General features: G+C 48.9%; 2 protein-coding genes across 3 annotated transcripts in view; both read right to left on the reverse strand.

The window, feature by feature from the left end:
• Positions 1–14,063, reverse strand: part of ralgps2 (Ral GEF with PH domain and SH3 binding motif 2) — a 110,527-nt gene extending 96,464 nt beyond the window's left edge. For both annotated transcript variants that reach the window (XM_088927123.1, XM_088927122.1), the window contains exon 1: positions 13,905–14,063. The gene's annotated coding sequence lies outside the window, so the exon portion shown is untranslated. The remainder of the gene's footprint in view (positions 1–13,904) is intronic.
• A 2,065-nt stretch (positions 14,064–16,128) lies between these two features.
• Positions 16,129–19,413, reverse strand: coa7 (cytochrome c oxidase assembly factor 7). The gene is made up of 3 exons (XM_088926570.1): positions 18,951–19,413; positions 17,771–17,911; positions 16,129–17,183 (listed from the first exon to the last, which is right to left on the reverse strand). Exons 1-3 carry the CDS (start codon positions 19,054–19,056, stop codon positions 16,741–16,743), a joined length of 690 nt encoding a protein of 229 aa, XP_088782696.1. The 5' UTR covers positions 19,057–19,413; the 3' UTR covers positions 16,129–16,740.
• Positions 19,414–20,237: the final 824 nt, after the last annotated feature.

A 20,237-nucleotide genomic window follows, 5' to 3' on the forward strand; every position in this document is an offset into this window, starting at 1 on the left:
TACCTTTCACTGATACTTCCTAGAACAGTGGGTCAATAAAATGACGGTAGTATCCAGTGTAAAATAACCAAAACAAAACTGGCCTACTGGAGTAAAAGCTTACATCTGGTGTTCATAAACATTTAAAAAACTTCCCATGACATCCGATTCAAGCCCCTTTAAATGTAAAAATCAGCATTGTTCAAAATGTAGACTGAAGCCAGACGGACTGAACCCAAGTGAATGTCTATTTAAAGAAGTAAAGAGCTGTGCAAAGTTTGCAATCCAGTAGCAGGGAATGAAGAATATCACAGGCAGTGGACAAAATTAAGAGACACTCAGACATGAAAGAAACAGATCACAAAGCAGGTTCTGAAGGAAAGGCAGACACGACAGGAGATTTGAGGGAGAGGAAGAAAGGACAAAATGTTGTGAGGTCGTCTCAAGACGAAGCAAGGAAACGTCAGAGCCAGAAAAGACTTTTTGGCATCACCTAGGCCAACCCAGACGATCAGACTGACAGCTAATGATGAAGCCGAGAGGCTTCAGATAAGGGATTTCAGGAGCTCTGGTTAGAACAAAGCCATGCAACAAGCTCTCATGTGAAATAATAACACTTAAGAAAAAATACAGACAATGGAGAAAGCAACGGAAAACAACATTAAACAAATGTACAACAAGCACAAAAAATACTGAATGGCCAATGCAGATTGAGATTTTTTTCTGTCACAATCACAGTTTTAAAATGCATATAATGTGGAATATTCTCTTCATCTAAATGTAGTGCTTTATATCAGATGAGCTACACAGACTAAATGTGTTCGATACATTAATACACACACCCACACATGTTGCAGATGCTTAGCAAATAAAATTTCACACACTGCTGCCACATACAGCAAGATATGCTAAGAGCATACTTTAGCAACTACTAGTGTTATTTCCAAGCATTCTTTTAAATAAACAGCTGTACAGTCATATCTACTGGACAGTAACACATTCTGTGGAAAATTAATGCCATTGTCTCCTTACCTTTATGTGACTTTAAATGCAGAACAAAATAAATGTTGCCATGGATTGTGGCTAGGATACAAAATACTGCACTCACAAAACCTCTCGTAAATTAACAACAGACCTCAATTAGCTGTGCTATGGAAAAAAAGACTGATGTATGTGAACTCATTAAAGGCATGTTTGCGCTGAACTGTTGGCACATATGCGTCTCCTACACCACTAAAGTCAACAGCAGGCCTGGCTAATGTGTCATTTCAGACAGCCCATGTCTGAGGGTAGAATCAGATGCCACTGCTGTAAAGTTTTCTGCACTTTCCATCCAAAGTTGGTGCCGTAAACACCAACTATAAATATTTAATAAAGGCCCAGGAATGCTGTAAATGTGTGTAATTCACACAATAAAACATTTCCTCTAACAGAACCATAAAGACTTAATGATGAAAAGCACTGAGACATCTCTCATGGGGCTCCTCCAGCACTGCAGCAATGGTTTGCCTAGATTCACAATAAACCATTGGAGCAGACAAGCAAAGCTGTTGAAGACCTTCATTAGAATTCAGAATAGTTTACCAAGGAAAAATATAAAGGCACAAAGCAAATCATAATGAACCTGGTTCAACTTTTGTCCCTCAAAAAAATAAATAAATACTGGTTTATATTAAAAAAAGAGCTCACCACTGTATCATTAAATGGGAAAAAAAACTTTATTAAAAAGCAATGCTATTTATTCTGACAGCGAGCTTGTAAATGAATGCCTTTTTAAAAAATCTACAGCATAAAAAGGTTTCAGTGTTTCTCTCTGTAAACAGAGGGAGAACCCTCCTGTTCGTGCCAAACGGAACACAGAGGAAATCTACTGGAAGCCAAGCAACAGCTGCGGACTGAGGGAACAGCTGTATCTCTGTCCCAGCCCCACACCCCTCACCTTCATGTGCCTTCACAAGGCGTTACAACACATCTTAATGGTTCAATTAAAAGCTGTTTATCTGAAGCGACAAACTCTTAATAGGATGCGTGAGCCTCCAGCATTAGCTTCAACGCTAAAAATAGACAAGACATTGTTCTGCTCACCCTGCGTAAAAGTCTACTGCTTCCCAAAGAATAGGCTGTGCCGTGGAACAGCCTATCACTGGATGCCTTTATCCCCGGCACTCTGAGCACACAAAAACAACAGGCAAACAATTACAGCAGCAGCAGCAGCAAAATCATTGACTCTGGACAGGGTTTGTTTAGGATTCTGAACCCTGCTCTCACGCCCACTCGCCGTGCACGATGAGGCAACAGAAATACAACCGTCTCTTCACAAGTCCCGACACGACGGGAGAGGGCAAGAAAGCGGAAGTGCAGAAAAGGCAACACGCCCTCAACCGCGCATCCCTGCTGGGAGCGGGGGTCCGAGCCCCTGTCTGACGAGCACGGCTGGAGACCCCCAGAGAACAGCCGATCACTCCGGGATCGGGGCAGCCAGACCAAGCTGCAGCCACAGGGCCTCCTGTCGGCCAGTGTGGGTTATTTTGCATTTGGGGAATTTGTTGCATCTGCCAAAAAGGACGCATAATATAACCAGCGTGGATGTTTCACATATCAAACGGTTGTAAAAGGTTTGAATAATAGCACTCGCACTTCAGAATCGGGTTTAAAAAATGCTGCAAAAAGCACTTTTTTTGAAAAAAGAAATCTGAATGGTTGGGCGATGGCCGCAAAATGAGCACTCCTTCAAAGTTCATTATCAAGAGATCCTGCCTCACAGTTTAAATAACAAGCTCAGATCTGTGTGCACCTGTGAGCCCTGGGCTCACTGTCGGGTAGCGGCGGCTGTGAATCAGGAGTGAGTGAGTAAGGAACAGGAACAGAGAACGAAAGCCCTGCAGCTAGTCCTGGGTTTCCCAGCTCATTACACCACAGAAACTTTTATGAAGGAGAAGAAGCCATTTGCCCCACCTAAGTAGCTCATCTGCTTTTCTCAGAAGCTAACTGATCAGACGATCTCACCCTACCGTTTCTCGCAGAAAACCAGAACATTGGCTTCAATAACGTGGCTGGGCAGCTTGTTCCAGACACCCACAACCATTTGTGTTGTGAAAGAAGTGCCTCCTGTTCTCAGTTTTAAATGCATTTCCTCATCGTTTCCACTAGTGTCCCCTGGTGTCGTCTGCTGGGTCCAATACAAGAATCAGGTATCCTCAGTCTTGCCTTTTCAAGTTTAAAAGGGTTCGGTGCTTTTAGCCCGTCAGTGCAGTGCATTCCTTTAGGCCTGGGAGTGTATCTTGATGGACTTCTCTGGAGTGATTCCAGAGGCGCGATCTCTCTCGCATCTCCATGACTCAGATTTTCCACACTATTCTAAATTAAGTCCGACTTATATGTTGCACAGTTGTATCTTTACAATTCTTAATTTAAATTCTATGCTTTTACCTATATATCACAACTTTCCATTTCCAAACTGTATTTGCTTCCCCACAATGCCAGGAAGATGAAAACGATGTTTCAACATAAACTGAAGTCCTTCTCATAAGCTCCTCTTCAGGTTCAGTGGTGCAAGCTGTACATGTGTAGTTTATGTTTTTGATACCTGCAGGCAACGCTCTCAGCTTTTTGCAGCTCAAGTCTGGCAGAGAGACCACCTGCAATCCACCACACTGAAGCCTGCTGCAGCTGCAGAGCAGCAACTGTGTTTTCAGATCCAAGCAAGAGATGGACAGGTTGTGAGGCCCCTGACTGCTGCCTTTCACAAACAACACAGGCCGGGCGTTTCAGGAAGACTATTTCAACAAAACCTCAGGGAAGTGCTTGTAAATGAATTAATGATGAACAATTTTTTCTTTCTGTAGGAGGTGAGGGAAGGGGTGGGAAAAGACAGCTCTGTTACACATAAGGGAAACAAAATGGAGATCTGGTCTATAAATTCTTATTTTTCCTATTGATATCCTTAACATATTGTGGCTGACTAGCTATCAGCTGTCTGTTTGAGGTGGAGTTTTGGATAAAGTGCTGCTGTTAAAGGATTCAGCAAACTGTTTTGCAAGATGATCTGTGAAAATATTCACAGTTGTTTTCCAAAGGGGATTTTAAAGCAACCTGTTGCAGTCCTCCACTCAGATCACTCTGCACTTGCACATCACACCAGCGAAGCAGAGCCGGCAGCAGGCAAGGCAATACTGGATCTGCACAGATTGACACAGGACACACACACGTGCAGCAGTGTGCGGAGAGGCTGCAGTTGGTGTGACAGTGGAACAGCCGACATATGGCCGGTCCCTCCTAATACGGCCTTGACAACTGCGACACCCCGAAGAGGAGGAGCTGTGAGCTGTTCACGCGAGAGAGGTCACGTGACACCTGCCACATTAAAGAGCCTAAGAAGCAGAGAGGCCTCTCCGTTCCTTTCTTTCCTCCCCCGGTGCTCAGGAGCTATGTGTGTGTACCAGCCTGCACGCTGCACTATTCCTCAGAACGGAGGGGGGTCAGCCAGGCTGGGGGCAGCCCTGGCGGTCTTGAATAAAAGCTGTCTCGGGGCTGGGCTGTCTGCAAGGTTAGGACACGGTTTTCGACTGATCTCCATGCTTCACTGAGCGCACATGCGGAGGAGTGGAGCACCACCAGGGTCTCAGACAGAGGGACAACTGACAGATTTCATCTACAGCTGAGATTTCTTTGTACTGGAAAGCTGGCAGTAACTTCTGCCCAGGACTTTCCAAAAGCCCAAGTGAAATAATTGGTGGAAAGGAATTGACCGATGCAGGGCTGCTTTTGGATATGTCTCTTTTTAACATTTTGATGTAATTTAATATGTAGAGCTAAAAATATATACATCATGTACTTTTCAACAAATACAGTGATATCTTATGAATGCATTTAAAACTTCCAACACTGAGCGATGGTCCAGTAGCTCTGAACTGAAAATATGCTCCTTGGCTTTTTCAATTAACCCCAATAAGAAACACTTAGGCTACGCCTCTAGAACTGTGTGACTGTGTGCGAAAGCAAGAGGGGAAGGGATGCTAAGTGTTATATTGAAAATAGGAACTGCTGTTTTCAACCACATTCATAGCACTGCTTTTAAACTAGCATGTCTATACTGCAAGGGTGGTTTTTCTGCAAATTTGTTATAGTGGATGAGCATTCAGGCAAGATGAGACGGACATGATCGTTTTTGCATCATTGTACATTAACCTATCTACAACTGCATGATCCACAATTTTCCAGTCTTCACCCCTCACAGACATACTGTACTGCTGCTGGCTCCTCAGCATGTTCACTGTGTGTGACATCAGTCGCTCAGCTCACCCTCCTACGCAAAACCCAGCCACGCTGTCGATACCCCAGATTCTTCCAAGCAGCAGCAGGATGAGATCCTCAGATCAATTAGCTTCAATTAGCCGTGATAAAACAGGCTTAACGGGCCAAATGGCCTCCTCTCACTTGCAACTGTCCTGATCCTCTGCCTTTCTTCCTTCAAAGTCCCTCCAGCCACCCTGGCTCAGCTCCAGCGCGCGGGTGGACAAGGAGTAGCAGTTGTCAGTAAGGTGCCAGCAGGGTTTACATGACGGAAGACTATCGCACTGGAATTTCAATCAGCAGCCGGGTCCCTGGCGAACACCACACTCTGCGACAGCCCACAACACTTTCTGGAATGTGGCCACTCTGTCCAGTTTTAGCAGACGGACATCCGGGGATTTACCACACGCACAGTGTGTTCAAGACACTGTACGGACCGGCCTTCTCCCGACTGCGCTCGAGAGAAGGATGCTTAACCAGGTAACAAAATTCACGGCCATCCTGAAACTCTTCTGCACTGTAGGAAGATGTTATATGTTTTATTGTTGCTGTCATCCTGTAAAGCGCTTTGAGAAGCCACCTTTAAAGGCGCTATATAAAATAAAGTTTTTTTTTATTATTATTATTATATGTGAACTGAGGTTTCCATCAGAGAAGGAAGAGTTCCGCAATCCTCTATGTGTCCATACTTTCAGAAAATACTTTAGGGATTGGAATATTAGTCTAAAAGGAACTAAAAGCTAAAAAAACAGGAAGCAACAACCTTAAGCACAGCAGGCCTTTGCAGCGCACACGCATGGTCAAAGAAAGCGTGTGATCCAGGGCAGCCAGGAGCGGCGACAGACCACTCACGCCGGCCCCTCGCTCCGACACCGCTGCCTCTGCCAGCTCCCGAGCACAGACAGGAGACAGACAAATCACATTTTAGAAAACAACTTTTTTCAACCCAGCCATTATCACGTTTACGCTGCTGGGCGACTAGGGGGGAGGAGAGCGTTTAGGAACAAAGGCAAACAAGGTTAAGAACTGCTCAGCACACAAGTCTGTAATCTGTGCTCTAGCACTGCCAGGATCGTGCTACAATCGGCGCAGAACTGCTACAGCGCTGAGGGCTCCATGAAACCGTGAAATGTTTATAACACGGGTCGGCAGCAGGGAGATGAAAGGCTGAGCTTTCAAACCTGCTGCAAGCTGCAGACTGCCTCCACATTTAATGGGCATGCTGTAAGCACTGAGCACGCTCACGGAGACACGCCACTTCAAGAATGAGAGTGATCTTCAAATCCGTCAGTGATCACTCTGAATTTAACAGCTATTACCTGTAAATCAGCCGTTTCAAGTCTTCTGAAAACAATGGTACCAGCAGTACCCATAGTAGCTGGCTGATTGATCACTGATTACCAATCCACACCCCCATTAACGATAACGCGTTCTGAATGGCACCGCTCTCTGCAAGCTGCAAGTAGTGCCAAGAGTTACAGCAGAACTTCCCTGTGACCTACAGCCAATCCATCTTAATTCATTCCATGTATTTATATAGTGGTTTGAATCCCAAAGGACCTCAAAGCACCTTGTGCACAGAAAAGAGCCCACTTTATCCAGCTGGGTGGCAAACCGCAGCCATTATGTGCTAGCAGCCCAATTGTGCAGCAGACCTAGCAAACGCATGAGAAACAATTCACCAGCTGAATTAAGTGGAATCTTTAGGAAGGCCAGATTGTACGGATTCAGTCAGGACACTGGGACCAACACCACTACTCTCTCTGCAAGTACCATGGGATAGTTAATGACCAAGCAGTCCGGATTCAGTTTAAAATCCGACGCAAAGGACAACTTCTACAGCAGTGTCCTCAGACACCATATCGGGGCATTGGATTAGAAATGAGAAATTCTGGTACAGGCGGATTAGTTCCTCCTACTGGTCCACCAACTCCATCTACAGCAGTAACCTGCGTCTCCATGGAGCTCTCTCACCCCAGTACAGACCTGGCCCGGCTGTGCTCAGTGCCTGAGATCTGAGGGGATCCGGACACAAGATGCTGCTGCCACAACTGAAAACAATACGGCCCAGTCTGCAAAACCTGTAGTTATCACTTTTCTGAGTGCCTGCCCCCACCCTACTAAAGCAGCAGATAAGAAACATGGATCTCAGGGCTCAGTGACTGGATGCATCCAATACTGAGAAATATGAATGTTATGCCAGGGACCCAGCCCATACTTGTTTCTGTAACATTTTCAGGATCTTGCTGAACTAGGTAAAGCAGACAATAACTGGCTAGCCCAGGCATTGTTTTTACATATTAATTGATTTCAAAACATAATGTACCAGTTACTAGTAGGGAAAGCCTATTATTGTTAACTTTATATTTTGTTTTAGAACTGATAAATATGAACCTGGATAGATTTACTTCTGAGAACAACCACCGTTTTTAAGAAAAAGGTGAAACTTTTAGTCTAATCACAATTACACTAGACTGTGCAATTAGTCCGTACTTCAATACTAGGGTTATTGACTTTTTTTTTCCTCTTAAGGACATTAATTTCATGGCCTTTCCTGTACAGACAGTAACTTAACAGTCTGCTGCTTGTCCTGTTATGACCTCACTCATGGAAATTGACAAACTTTTCCAGAATTAAAAATTGCCATGAGGGTGGAATTTTTTTTATGTTTTCTTTTTAAATGATTTTATACAAACGTTTGTAAAATGGTGCTTTCTACCAAATTCTAAAACGAAAAGGACAAAATTCAACTGTTTTGATTATCAAATTTAATTTAATTTAGATATTAAAATGTAAATTAAAATATTACCTTATCTTCCAGTAATACACTACCATGCAAAATATTACTGCTGCTTAAGCAGCAGTAATACTTAAGCAGCAGTAATATTTTGCATGGTAGTGTATTACTGGAAGATAAGGTAATATTTTAATTTACAATTTAATATCTAAATAAAAATGTACAGTGTGCAAATCAGAGCTACAAGATTATATTTACATTAATTAATCACAAATGATAAATACAGAAAGTGGCTTGTTTTACTGACTTGTCATATCCATTGTGGAGAACATGGAGAAATCCACGTAAAATTTCATCATATATCATCATTTATAAAATTTCTGAACCCCATATATAGTGGGACATTACCGTTGTATCACAGTCACGCAGCACAAAGACTCATTAAGAAGTTTAAGATCCAATTTCAATTATTGCACAACAGTAAGTAGAAGCAGAAGAGAACGTTCTATTCACAGACTGAACACTTACAGTATATCACACCTATGGCAGCAGTCATTCTGCTTCTGTATCTCAACAACATAATGCACCAGAGCTTTCAACTAGCCACAACTAGCACCAAACTAGCAAAAAATACCAAAAAACTCACAGTAACCAAGGAAACGGCAGCAGTTTAAAATCCACAAATGGGTGCAAAATAAAGAGAATGATCCTCCTCCTTGTGCTCTGTTGTGGTTCCTCTCTAACGCCGGTCGTGCCTGTTTGCACTGCAGCACAGTAGCACACTGTCTCCACCGTGCAGCTGCTTTCTCTGCACACAGCTGGCACACTTGGCACAGGCTGAGCTCTACCAGCTGTTATCGCTCCAAATCAGTGACGACTGCGCCCGCTGCACCAGTCACTTTGATCCCCAAAATAAACAGACCTGACTAGACCAGGCATACCTGCAGAGACGCAATACGCCGAGTCTCACTAGAGAACGGTTACAGACTGTTACAGACCAGGAGAAAACGCTGTCTCTGAGCTCTATTTCTAACCCACTGCGCTGCTGACTCATCCCGAGAAAAACGCCACAACTAAAAGTGTTATAAATGAAAACAAAAATGGATTCCCCTGGCACAGCGATGCTGAAATTGAAAGGTTTTATTAAGCCTAACCTCTACAGCTGATGCAAGCTGAATTTCCTCTAGGCCATAATATAATGCTTGAGTAGTGTTAGGGGAGTCCCTTGGTCTGATTCCTATGTTGCCGTGCCAACAGCGATCTACCCTCCTCGGTTAGGATGCGCTGAGCTCATCTCCTGTCTGAGGGTGTCCAAAAGCTCAGGTCATACATCACATGCGGCACCGCGGGCAGTGTGGCGTTGGCACACAGCACTTCACTGGTGCAAAACTCCATAAAAAAAGAGCTTGCAAATAAAGTAGGGCTTACAACACTGCTCGTTTCTGGATGGCTGTAGTATAGCTTTACGGCAGTTTGACTCGAGCACTCTGTTGGGGAAATTCTCTTAAACCTTTTACAATCCCACCTTTTACCAGCAGCGTAATGGATACTGCGTCAGATGAACTTTAACCAAAAAGGCCCTTGGAGATGAGCTGAGCTTCAAGATGTCTCAGGCTTTGGAGTTCAACTCTGGCGGGCAGATGTTGAGGCCATGCAGAAATTCCACACAGAATGACCCTGCATCTTAAAATAACCTGCCCTACTGCCCCTGCACCACCCCCCTTCCATTCAGATAATCTTCAGGCACAGAACCACAGGAGACGGAAAGCTCCCATTACTATGAAATAGCAGTTTCCCACAAAGGCCTGACGCAAACACACAAAGCACTTGCGTGAGACCAAAAGCGAAGACATGCTTTTAATTACGAGGAACACAATAAAACCAAGTGGAGAGAAAGCATCTGCGAATCCCAGCTCTTCAGCATTAATCCCCAGTGGTGTCTGTGGGCTGAGTTCAGGGACCGTGGCGGACAAACCCTGCGGCACGTACCGTACAGCTCTTGCTCCCACTCCACCTCAGTGCCAGAGCAGGAACGGCACGGCCAACTGGTCAACAACCTCGTACAGACAGAAAGCCAGATCTGAAGGGTGGGGGGGGGGGGGGGGAAGCTCACAAAGCAGTCAAACTCCGTCACTGCCTCCGAGGAAGACTGGACTAAGAAAGGAAAAGTGATTGAAACGGCCAAAAGCGTTTACAGTGCAAAGATGAACAATCATCTGCTGCAAGTTATAAACTGCAGTGTTTTCTAAAACCAAAACCCATGCGCCATGCGAACCCGACTGATACGATTAACAATCTCCTCAGCTGAGGCCTGTAAAAAAAAAAACAAAAAAAAAACAGGCCAGAATCCTTAACCATGTAAACAGAGACTTCTTTCCCCCAGTTGGAAATCACACAGGAATGCTCACTCTTTTCATGCGAGAGCTTTCTCGGGTGCTGTAATGCTTCACCCCGGGCTATCAACCACACTTTCAAAAAGGGTGCCGCCAGGAAACACCAAACCCAACACCAGCTCGAAGAAATTAAAACGTGGTCCCTGCTTACGCACACCGTACAAAAGGAGTCGTGACCGTTTCCCTTCTCCGCGAACGGCAGGCTGCCGGACGGACTCGCTCCACGGAGGCCGGCTTGCGTTTTATACTCGAGCAGTGCTTTCAGCGCCGAGCTAGGAGCTGCGGCAGCCTGCGCCGGCTGCAGTGGGACAAGCAGAGCCTAACTCCACGCTGAAGAGAGAAAACACAACGTCTCTGCTGTCTGTGGGAGCCTCGTACCCGAACAGGGCTCAACAGCCCAAACACTGTTGCCCCCCCCCCGCCATATTGTAGTTGAAGTGTGAAGCTCAGTCAAGTTAGATTGTCCCTACGCTGGTCGCTGTTTAAAAGTTTCTCAAATCAGAAGCTTCATTGAGAATAAATACTTTCAGCGTGTGCCTGAAAGTATTGTTCGGTCCGCCCCTGGGCCCCAGTTCATCAGCCTGCACTGACAAGGAACGTTGTGATGTCAGGATTAACACAGAAAGATTGCCTTTGTACTCAAATATATGCTCCTACAGTGCCTATGTACACAGATCTTTAGCAGCATTCATGCTCAAGTATCTCGTGATTTAATTTTGAGATGTCTCTTTATTAGTCTTTGCATAAAACAGTCTAAAAATATGATCCTACGTTGGACACAAAACAATTGCTTTCTTGTGGAGGGTAAACTATTCATTATAACGAGTATTCCCACTGGACACAACGATGAACGGTAGAAGCTTTCATTTAAATAAAATTCATTAAAGCCTCATTTACTGCCTCATTTAACAATGGGTTTCAAAATGGAGAAATCTCACTTGAGAAGTAACTTTGTAACATTGCGAATCTGCACCATGACTTCAGACTAGATTACACACTCCGCTGTAGGAGTAGAAGTGGTGAACTTTTATCAGGTCATACAATTTTCTATCACTCCAGTAAGATTTAACATTCGTTCCCCTTCAAGAAAAAGACAAACAAAACTCTGACACCTACAGCTGGCTGCCCAGTTCCCGAAGACAGGGAAATTAAAACTGAAAATATCCCAAAAACTGACAAGCATACCAGTTCCATAGCACATAATAATAAACCTTTAGTCCCTAAACAAGAACAAATCAATAATTCAATGTTTCTGAAAAAGCAGTTCAGCTCCTGACAATCACATATAATAACCAGCGCACAAACAGGGCAATTCTTCTCCTGGGTCACCGGAACACAAACTACCTGCAACTAAATACCGTAGAGCTGTGTGTCGTCTTGAAGATTACCAATAATCTTTTTTTAAGTATCCGTGAACTACCTATTAGTGGGTGGATTAGCTCAGTCATTTCTGAACAGGATCAAATCCTCCGGAAGGCTGCAGGGCTGTACCGACACGTCAGCCACACGGGGGGTGGTCCAGGCTTGGGGGGGCGCAGTGAAGGGAGGAGTGGGGATCCGACAGTGGTCACCCCGCACCCTCAGGAATGACCAAGCAGGGACGTGAGATGGAGCTCAACTGCCTCAGCCCCGCCAGCAACCTGAACGGAACGTGACAGCACCAGGCTCAACGCCACAAGCCAAGAGCGTACAGGCGCCCGTGAGAGCGCTGGCCCCGCGGGCGTCTCTGCGAGCCGCTGTGCTCCCTCCCAGCCCTGGGCACGCGCCCTTCAAACGCCTGCCAGCTTGACCGAAGCTCCGGGCCGGCCTACCTGGGAAGGCAGAAAACTCTGGTGTCGGACAACACAGACACAAAAACACGGAGAGGATACTGCCGCAGGGGAAGGGCCTGGCTAGAGCGTTCCAGCGAGACGGATGAAATCTCCCGACGATTCCCTCTCTTCCGTGTTAAATACTGGAATGTGGCCTGTTTCACCTACAGAACCCGCCTGCAGTGGACATCAGCCTCCAAGCTCTGACTGGCCCATGGCTTTAACACCCCTTCACAGCTGACATTATTTTTCACTTGGCTGCCACTCTTACCCACTGCGAGTGGCGTTTGGTTGTTTTACCGGAGCAGGGCGGATGAGGCGTCTCCCCTGGGATTCGAACCCACAACCTTCCAGTTACAGGACCGTCGCCCACTTCCAGACCCGCTCGCTGCGAGCAAGGCCAGGCTCTTAACAAGTCCCCTTGGAGACGAACCTGTCGCTTCCGAGAATCTCCCTTCTTTAGAATCTTACACCGCGTACTCTTCTGCAGAGCGAAAGAAAATAAAAAAAAACTCTTTTGCAGAGTTCACGACTGGAATATCTTGTCCTTTATGCTGTGCAGACAAAACAGGCCGTTACTTCAATCTCTTTGTGAGATAGAGCAGTTTACAAGCAGGGTGGTATCAGCTCTGCATTAGTCATTAGTTTCTAAGGAATATGCGTCGGGTGAAGCAAAAAAAAAACCGTCTGCATAGCTGGTTTTCAAATAACACGTCTAGGGGAAACCATTTAAAAACTGCTATTTATTTTTTTTAAATAAGTTACCGTTCAGAACTTTTTTACTTGTCCGCAGGGCACGTGTATTTAGCAACGGATTCGGAAACGGCCATGACCGTGTGACCGTTCAAAAGAAATCCTCGCTGGTATCAGTCTCCCACAGAGGACTTGTCAGATACCTGCTATTCCCCAGCACAAATTCCACGGGGGACTCGCCCCTGGGCACGGTCTCCGCTCGTCTTACAAACGCGACCCCGCGGGTTCAAGCCTCTGAGCTCCGGGATCACGCAGAACCGAGAGAAGTTCGGCCCCGCCAAGCCTCGCGTCGCAGCGATTTAAAAAAAGGATCCCTTCATTACTTTCCAACATGAAATTAATATAAAAAAACACGGGGCTGTCATGCTATACGTGGGAGGGCGAGCGAGCCTCAGACAGTAGGGTGCACCGCACGCCTGAACCCACCACGCACCGTGCTCACTAGCTGTTCTCTAATTGGTCCGGCTTTGCATTTCAAACGCCGACACCAGGAGCCAGGCGCTTCTCCTTTTATTTATGTTCTGTTCGGCGTTTTTGTTGTGTGACCCGCAGCTCCAGCCACCCTCCGCGGCCGAGACACTCCCCGGATCTGGGCGGGACGGGGACGCCGCCGCAAGCCGGGCACATCCGTAGCCCGAGCCCCGAGGCCGGGTTGGAGGGGGGGGCGGATAAAGAGACGCACGGAGGGGGCGAAGAGGCGCACACGCCGCGGCGTGCCACCCGGCCGGAGACCGCTGATGCACCGGCACGGCGGACAGCGGCGAGAGCGGTACACGGGTCGGGGAGAGGAAAACGGAACCAGGCGGTCCACGAAGCAGCGGGGCGCCCCGCTAATTCAAAGTGTCAGGCTCGCCAACTGAAAATCCCGGGGAAAAGCGCATCTCCTGGCAAACTGAACCAAAATAACCCGCTCCGCTAGCGAGACGCAGAGATACTGACCTGCTGAATCAGGCCGCTGCTCCCTGCGGAAATGTAATCCTAGTTTCTGCCTAAACGCCTTTTCTTTGATGTTCACATACACTCGGCACTGGATGTGAATACGGCGACTGCGGCTGGCGCAGCTGTGCCCTGTTGCTCGTGCAGCGCTCAGGTCTCAGTGAGAGCGAGCGGTTGCAACGGGAGGAGCCTCGCGCTCAGCTCAACCCACCCCCCCCCTCCTCTTCTCTCCCTCCGCGAGTGCGCGCACACGCGCGCGCACGGCCAGCCCCCTTCCCCAATCCTCGGCGCAAGACGCTACGGCTGAGCCGGCTGGCCTTCGCGTGCGCCGCTGGCACGGGCTCAGCGCAAGCGAGCTGGTGTACGCATGCGCACGCCTCGAACAAAATTAAAAAAGGTTTTTAAAAGCAAGGGTACAGAGAGAGAGAGGAGGAATGAACAGAGGAGCACAGAGAGAGAGAGAGAAATGCACCACCACATCCAGCTGGCAGCTGTGTAAAAGCCGCGAGGTCGCTAGTAATTTGATTGGAGATAAGATTGGAGAAAAGATTACCACCTTCTAAAGCCCAAACGGCAGTTGAAAGTCTGCTGGAGTGTTTTGGAACAGATCACATCTAAACTAATTACGGGCTGAGATCCAGACGTTTAATTAGCTACATTCCCAGTTTGGATGCCCCTACTGTAATCCAATAATGATATATTTTCTGTAAACAAAGCAGAATATTTGCCCTACATCACACCAGCAGAGAAGCTTCAGGGGTACCAGGCTCTTCTATGTAAGGCCTTGCGGGGCCCACGCTCACAGTTAAGACCACTGGACGTATTTAACCGATGCCAACTTGACATTCCAGGCCCATCAGCCACAGCAATAAAAACATCCAAGAGAAGGAACTCCCTGGCATCCCTGAGCTGGGTGCCAAAGGGGAGCCCTGAAGACTTTCCCAGAGCCTGAGACCTGCTGCTTCACATGGTGCCCGGCCAGAGCACGCCACCTGGAGGGGAAACAGCTGCCGGGTGGTGCCCAGAGAAAGCGTTTTCTCAACTCCTGCAGCCTGTGCTTACAGGTCCGGCGAGTTCACACTCTTTGAAGCACTTTCTTTTTCTACAAGGGCACAACCACACTGGGCAAAGGGCTCCTATCCTGCTGCGCACCTGCAGCCTGACGGGCGTGTTTCTAGAGCCAACCCGAGACCCCACTCGGCCCCGGAACCTCCCACGGCAGTGAGCCAGGACCCCCACCCCGTTCAGCCCCGGGTCCGGTGCGCCCGGCTGCCAGACCCCCGCAGGCAGGGAGTGGGGGTGAACCCTGCAGTCTCCTCAGGTGCAGCCGCCCGCTTGCCGAGGCAGCAGGAGCTCAGGAACACAGGACCCCTCCGCCCGCGGCGCGTATTCCAGCCTCCTGCTCCTGGCTCGGAGGGCCAGGCCTCCACGCCAGTGCTCCCTTTCTTGTCTCGGTCTGACGCCGAGGCAGTGCCTGTGTTGCGGCTCTACGAGAAGACCCTGCTGTGTCTTCATCGGCTCTCGCCCGCCGGCTCCCCCGCGAACGGGAAACCTAGTGGACGACGTCTCCGGTTCCCCTTTTCCGATGCCAACGAGCACAGCTAACACCTGCTGCCCACTCTCCGTGTTACAGGATCCCAGCCCTTTCCCGCTGTGGGACAAGCGGGGTGTCTCACTTGCAGCCTCGCTGTCCCCCGGGGGTTGGACTTGGAGGCTTCATGCTGAAACAATGAAACTGGAGCCCTCGCCATTCACAGCCAGCCCAGATCCAGCCTGGTGTTTTCTTTGCTTGTTTAGCGTGCAAATTGAAACAGACGGTGATCAGCACTACGTCGCTGTTAATTAAAGTGAATGTTGGACAGAGACCACTCCTCCATGGTCCTTCAGTACAGCCCCGAGGCCCAGTACCATTATTCTGGGCTCTGGCTCCACCTTGTGGTGAAGTGAGGATACTGATTAGGGTAGCTGCACACTACTTGTACGTACTGCTATAGAGTATTTTTTAAATCAAACTTCTTTCTAAACACAAAGATAATCAGAAGTCTGGGCTGATTCTGCTATGCAGTTTGTTCACCGCTGCTGTATGAACTGTTTATAATCGCAGAAGGGTTACCTGCCATCAGTAACTTTACAGACAGTAAATAAAATGTATGAGTTCACAGACAGGATAAAAACATGACTTGTGACAAACATTGGTGTAGCAAAATCAAAATCAAGGCACAGCAGCTGGCCAATCTAAACACTTTATTTGGATTCTGTTAGTGACACGCAGAAGAAACTCTCCACCCTGTGTTTTAATGTCTCGTAGGCTCAGTAGACATCCCCTCTGGGCCCCCTACAATGAGAGATCGCAGTAGGTGCCCTCAGGCTGCTGGTATGTCAGGGAAAACAATCCGGCAGGGCTGACCACGCTGGGTTTTAACCACGCGCCACCACCACAGGGACACACAACCGGGCGGCGGATGACAGTGCCACACAGCGCATGGCCTCAGAAGAGAGCGGGCGCTCCCGTGCTGAAGAGAGATGCAGCAGCAGCTCCACAGTTCTGTTCAGAGATGCCGCTGTCCTGGTCCGTGTGCCTCCGCCTGGCAGAGCCCCTGGCGAACTGCGGGAGGAGCTGGGGAGCACTCTCCCCCCCCCCCCCCGGCAGCAGCCACACAGGCGCTCTCCTGACTCTGGTTCTGAAGGAGCTCCGGGCTCGTCTGCACCCCGGCTGGACTAACGCAGGCCTGAGCACGCTGTCTGAAGGGCAGCGGCACAAAGGCCACGCGAGAGGGCGTAGAGAAGGGTCAAGGGTGTCGGAGAGAGCCCCCCCCCCCCAGTCTCCCGGGAGACGCCCTCACTCCCCGAAGGTCAGCTGCGCCTCCTTCTGCTGGCTGTGCAGCTCCTTGGCGCGGTTCTTCAGCTCCTCCGCCCGGGCCTGGTCTTTGGGCACCCCCTCGCCCAGCTTGAACATGCGGCTGGCGTTGGCGCAGCCCCAGACGTGGCCCAGCTGGCAGGCCTGCAGGGCGAACTGCAGCGCCCGCCCCATGTCGCTCGCCAGCCCCGGCGCCCCCGTGATGTACAGCACGCTCAGGTTGAAGCAGCTGGCCGCCAGGCCCTCCCCGCACGCCCGCTCGTAGTAGCTCCGCGCCGCCCCCGCGTCCGGGCCGGCCTCCAGCGCGCGGCCGTCGTGAGCCAGCAGGCCCACGCTGTGACAGGCCTCGGCCCGCTTCTTGCCCCCCTTCTCGCAGGAGCGCAGGAAGCAGGAGTACGCCGAGCGCAGACACGCAGGGACCCCACCTGGAGAGCGCGGGAGAACAGGCACCCGGGAGAGAGGGAAGAGAGGGAAGCAGACAAGGGCTGAGAGGGAGACGGTGTGTACATGTGTGCACGCAGGTACGTCAGCCATATCGCCCTGCAACTCACAACTGGCAACCCACTGAAGCTCAGCAGGTGTGAGCCTGGTCAGTACCTGGATGGGAGACCTCCTGGGAAAAACTAAGGTTGCTGCTGGAAGAGGTGTTAGTGGGCCCAGCAGGGGGTGCTCACCCTGCGGTCTGTGTGGGTCCTAATGCTCCAGTATGGCGACAGGGCACTATACTGTAAATAGGCACTGTCCTAGGATGAGATGTAAAACCAAGGTCCTGACTCTCTGTGGTCATTGAAAATATAGGTGTTTCTAGAAAAGAGTAAGGGTCTAACCTGGGCATCCTGGCCAAATTTCCCATTGGCCCTGACCAACCATGGCCTCCTAATAATCCCCTCTCTGAATTGGCTTCATCACTCTGTTCTCCTCCCCACTGAGAGCTGTGTGGCGGGTATGTATATAAGCGTGCGTGAGGGAGCTGTACGTCAGTGCCAGGCGCCGGGGGCGATGTCTGCCCTACCCTTGCCGGCGATGTGGTAGGTCCCCAGCTTGTAGCAGCTCTCCCCGTGGCCGTTCTGCTCACAGTTGTGTCTGAGGACCTGGGCGGCCGCCTCGTAGTTCTTCTTCACGCCGTCCAGGTAATCCGCCAGGCGCAGGCACCCTGACGGGCACACACACACACACAAACCCGGAAAGTCAGCAGCGGCCCCGGTGGAGCGGGCGCTCGGGCGCTCTCGCTCCCCCGAGACCCTTCGTCTTCGCTTCTTCTCCCTCGACTGTCCGTCCAGCGGCCCTCATGGCTGCTGCTGGTTGTCGCTAAGCCATCTGCCTCCCTCGTCTACTGCTGTGGCAACTACATCACGAGCGCCTGAAGCATGCTGAAGCCTCACTCTAAAACTCAGTTTTCTGTGCTGTAGCCCTCGTCAGCTACAACATTATTGTGTGGGCGTCTACACAAACTGAATAACTCTTCGTGACAAGTTCAGATCTTGAGAAAATGTAAACAAAGAAATGGCTTTGTTTTAAAAAAAATTATGGAATGGGCCTGCAGGTTTTTGTACTTTTGTACAATATCCTGAAAGTAAACACAGTGGAAAGAAAGAGAACTTATGTTTTGGTAACCCTTCCAGTGAATTAACCCGATTCCAATTAGTTGTTTCTAACCTCGTTTCTCGTTTGCATTAATTAATGCCTGAAAAGGCACCTCAGCCCTCGAACTGTTAACACGCAGGAAAATGAAAGAAAAACAAATCTTCACTTCTTTCAGGGAGTATCTGCACCCTTTCTCGCTAGCGTCCTCACTCATGCTGAGCCCCAGACATATAAATACACACAAATCTTGCTTCCTGGGGCTTCCAAACGCTATCGAAAGTAATATTAACCCCTGTTTAACACTGAGCTTGCACTACCCAACCCTATGTCACGCCAACAAGTCTAGCAGTGAGCTGTAGCTAATTCTGGTCCGTGAAGTCCAAGTGTGAAAAAGGGGGTGGAGGTGGAGGGAGTCGAACCTGGGCAGATCCGGAGTCATGCAGTGGATGTTTATCATCGACTATTCTCACATTGGCTACAGGAGAGCAATGGAGATGCAGCTCTCCGAATCGCGAGTTCTTGCGTGTTGAGTCTACACGGGTCGCAATAATAGTCCCCCCCCCAGCCTCGCATCCCAGTCAACACCTCTCCTGGGCGAATGGTCTTACCCTCGGGGTCTTTCTCCTTGTGGCACTGGTAGCTGTACTCCGTGCCCAGGTTATCCAGGAATTCTTTCACTTCCTTCTCGTCTTCGAAATTAATCAGCCCGGCCATTCTCTCCCTGGTCCTCTCAAACCGCAGGTGACTTGAGACGCAGGACAGGATCAGACACGCGTGACCCTACACCCACAGACAGCGAGCAGACCGATGTTGACTTACACAGCACGTGTCCGTGTGCTCGATACCAATGTCCTTGATGATGAGTGCAAGGAATCTTTAAAAGCAACTCTCGAAAATAAACATCCGTGCCCGGACCGCAACGGTAAAAAGAGAAACTGGTTAACCTAGATGCTGAACATGTGCAACACGCCCTTGACAATGCTACAAAAGCCTTAAGCTGCTCCTACTCCTGCAGTTCCTAAGGACGTTTGGGCAGCTGCTGTGACGAGTAGAGTAGCTTCACGGTAGTGCAGTGACGGTACTTACGCAATATCCGGTGATCCAGGAAGTATTGTGGGTTTACCACGTGTTGTCAGAAGGTTTATTTGCATTATTTGAGTACCGGGCGGAAATGGTGTGCTCTCGGTAGAAAGAGAATGAAGGGGTGAGGGAGGGGTTTCTGAGGGGAATCCCCCCAGTGGAAATGTGCACCTGTGGCAGTGCCCCTCTAGTCACTGGTGGGAAATTAACTTGCATAAGAACCATGCGACCATACTCCCTCAAAGGTTCCCAGGTCCTTTCCCCGTTTTAAAGCATTATAATTGGATACATAGCAACTGAACTTGTAGAACTGTATATAACCCAAGTGCCTGGCAGGAAATATATATATATAAGATCACTTTATTGGCCATATACAATTTCTTGCATTAGGAATTTGTCTTTTCACATACCCCAAGTTGCTCTCCATGAGACTCACAGACAGGGAGAGCAGCTTGGGGTCAGAGCACAGGGTCAGCCATTTATACAGCACCCATGGAGCAGTTGGGTTCGGAGCCTTGCTCAGGGGCCCAATGGAGTAGGATTCCTCTGCCGGCCACAGGATCCGAACCAGCAACCTTCCAGCCCCAGGCACAGAGCCTTAGCCACAGAGCCACCATGCTGCACCTATCCTTCTTCAGCTGTAGCTCTGGCCCGATCTCATAATGTTATCATGATGGTGATTATGATTATACTATGGTCAGGACAGCACCCACTACTATGTGGCCCAGTGTATCAGAGTGTGAACGCAGGATCTGCATTCTGGATAGAGCATGTGAAAATGTTCCCACCTAAGCACCTTTTTGCGGTCACCTTGT

This window comes from Atractosteus spatula, chromosome 11 (genome assembly GCF_055471065.1).
Source record: "Atractosteus spatula isolate fAtrSpa1 chromosome 11, fAtrSpa1.hap1, whole genome shotgun sequence".
NCBI lineage: Eukaryota > Metazoa > Chordata > Actinopteri > Semionotiformes > Lepisosteidae > Atractosteus > Atractosteus spatula.

What these genes read in the sequence shown, in the direction of transcription:
- coa7 (XM_088926570.1), bottom strand. Translation starts at nt 19,056, where the DNA reads ATGGCCGGGCTGATTAATTTCGAAGACGAGAAGGAAGTGAAAGAATTC. An exon ending in CAAGGAGAAAGACCCCGAGG is followed by an intron (nt 17,912 to 18,950) that starts GTAAGACCATTC and finishes TGTGCCCGTCAG; the next exon opens with GGTGCCTGCGCCTGGCGGAT. An exon ending in CTACCACATCGCCGGCAAGG is followed by an intron (nt 17,184 to 17,770) that starts GTAGGGCAGACA and finishes CGCGCTCTCCAG; the next exon opens with GTGGGGTCCCTGCGTGTCTG.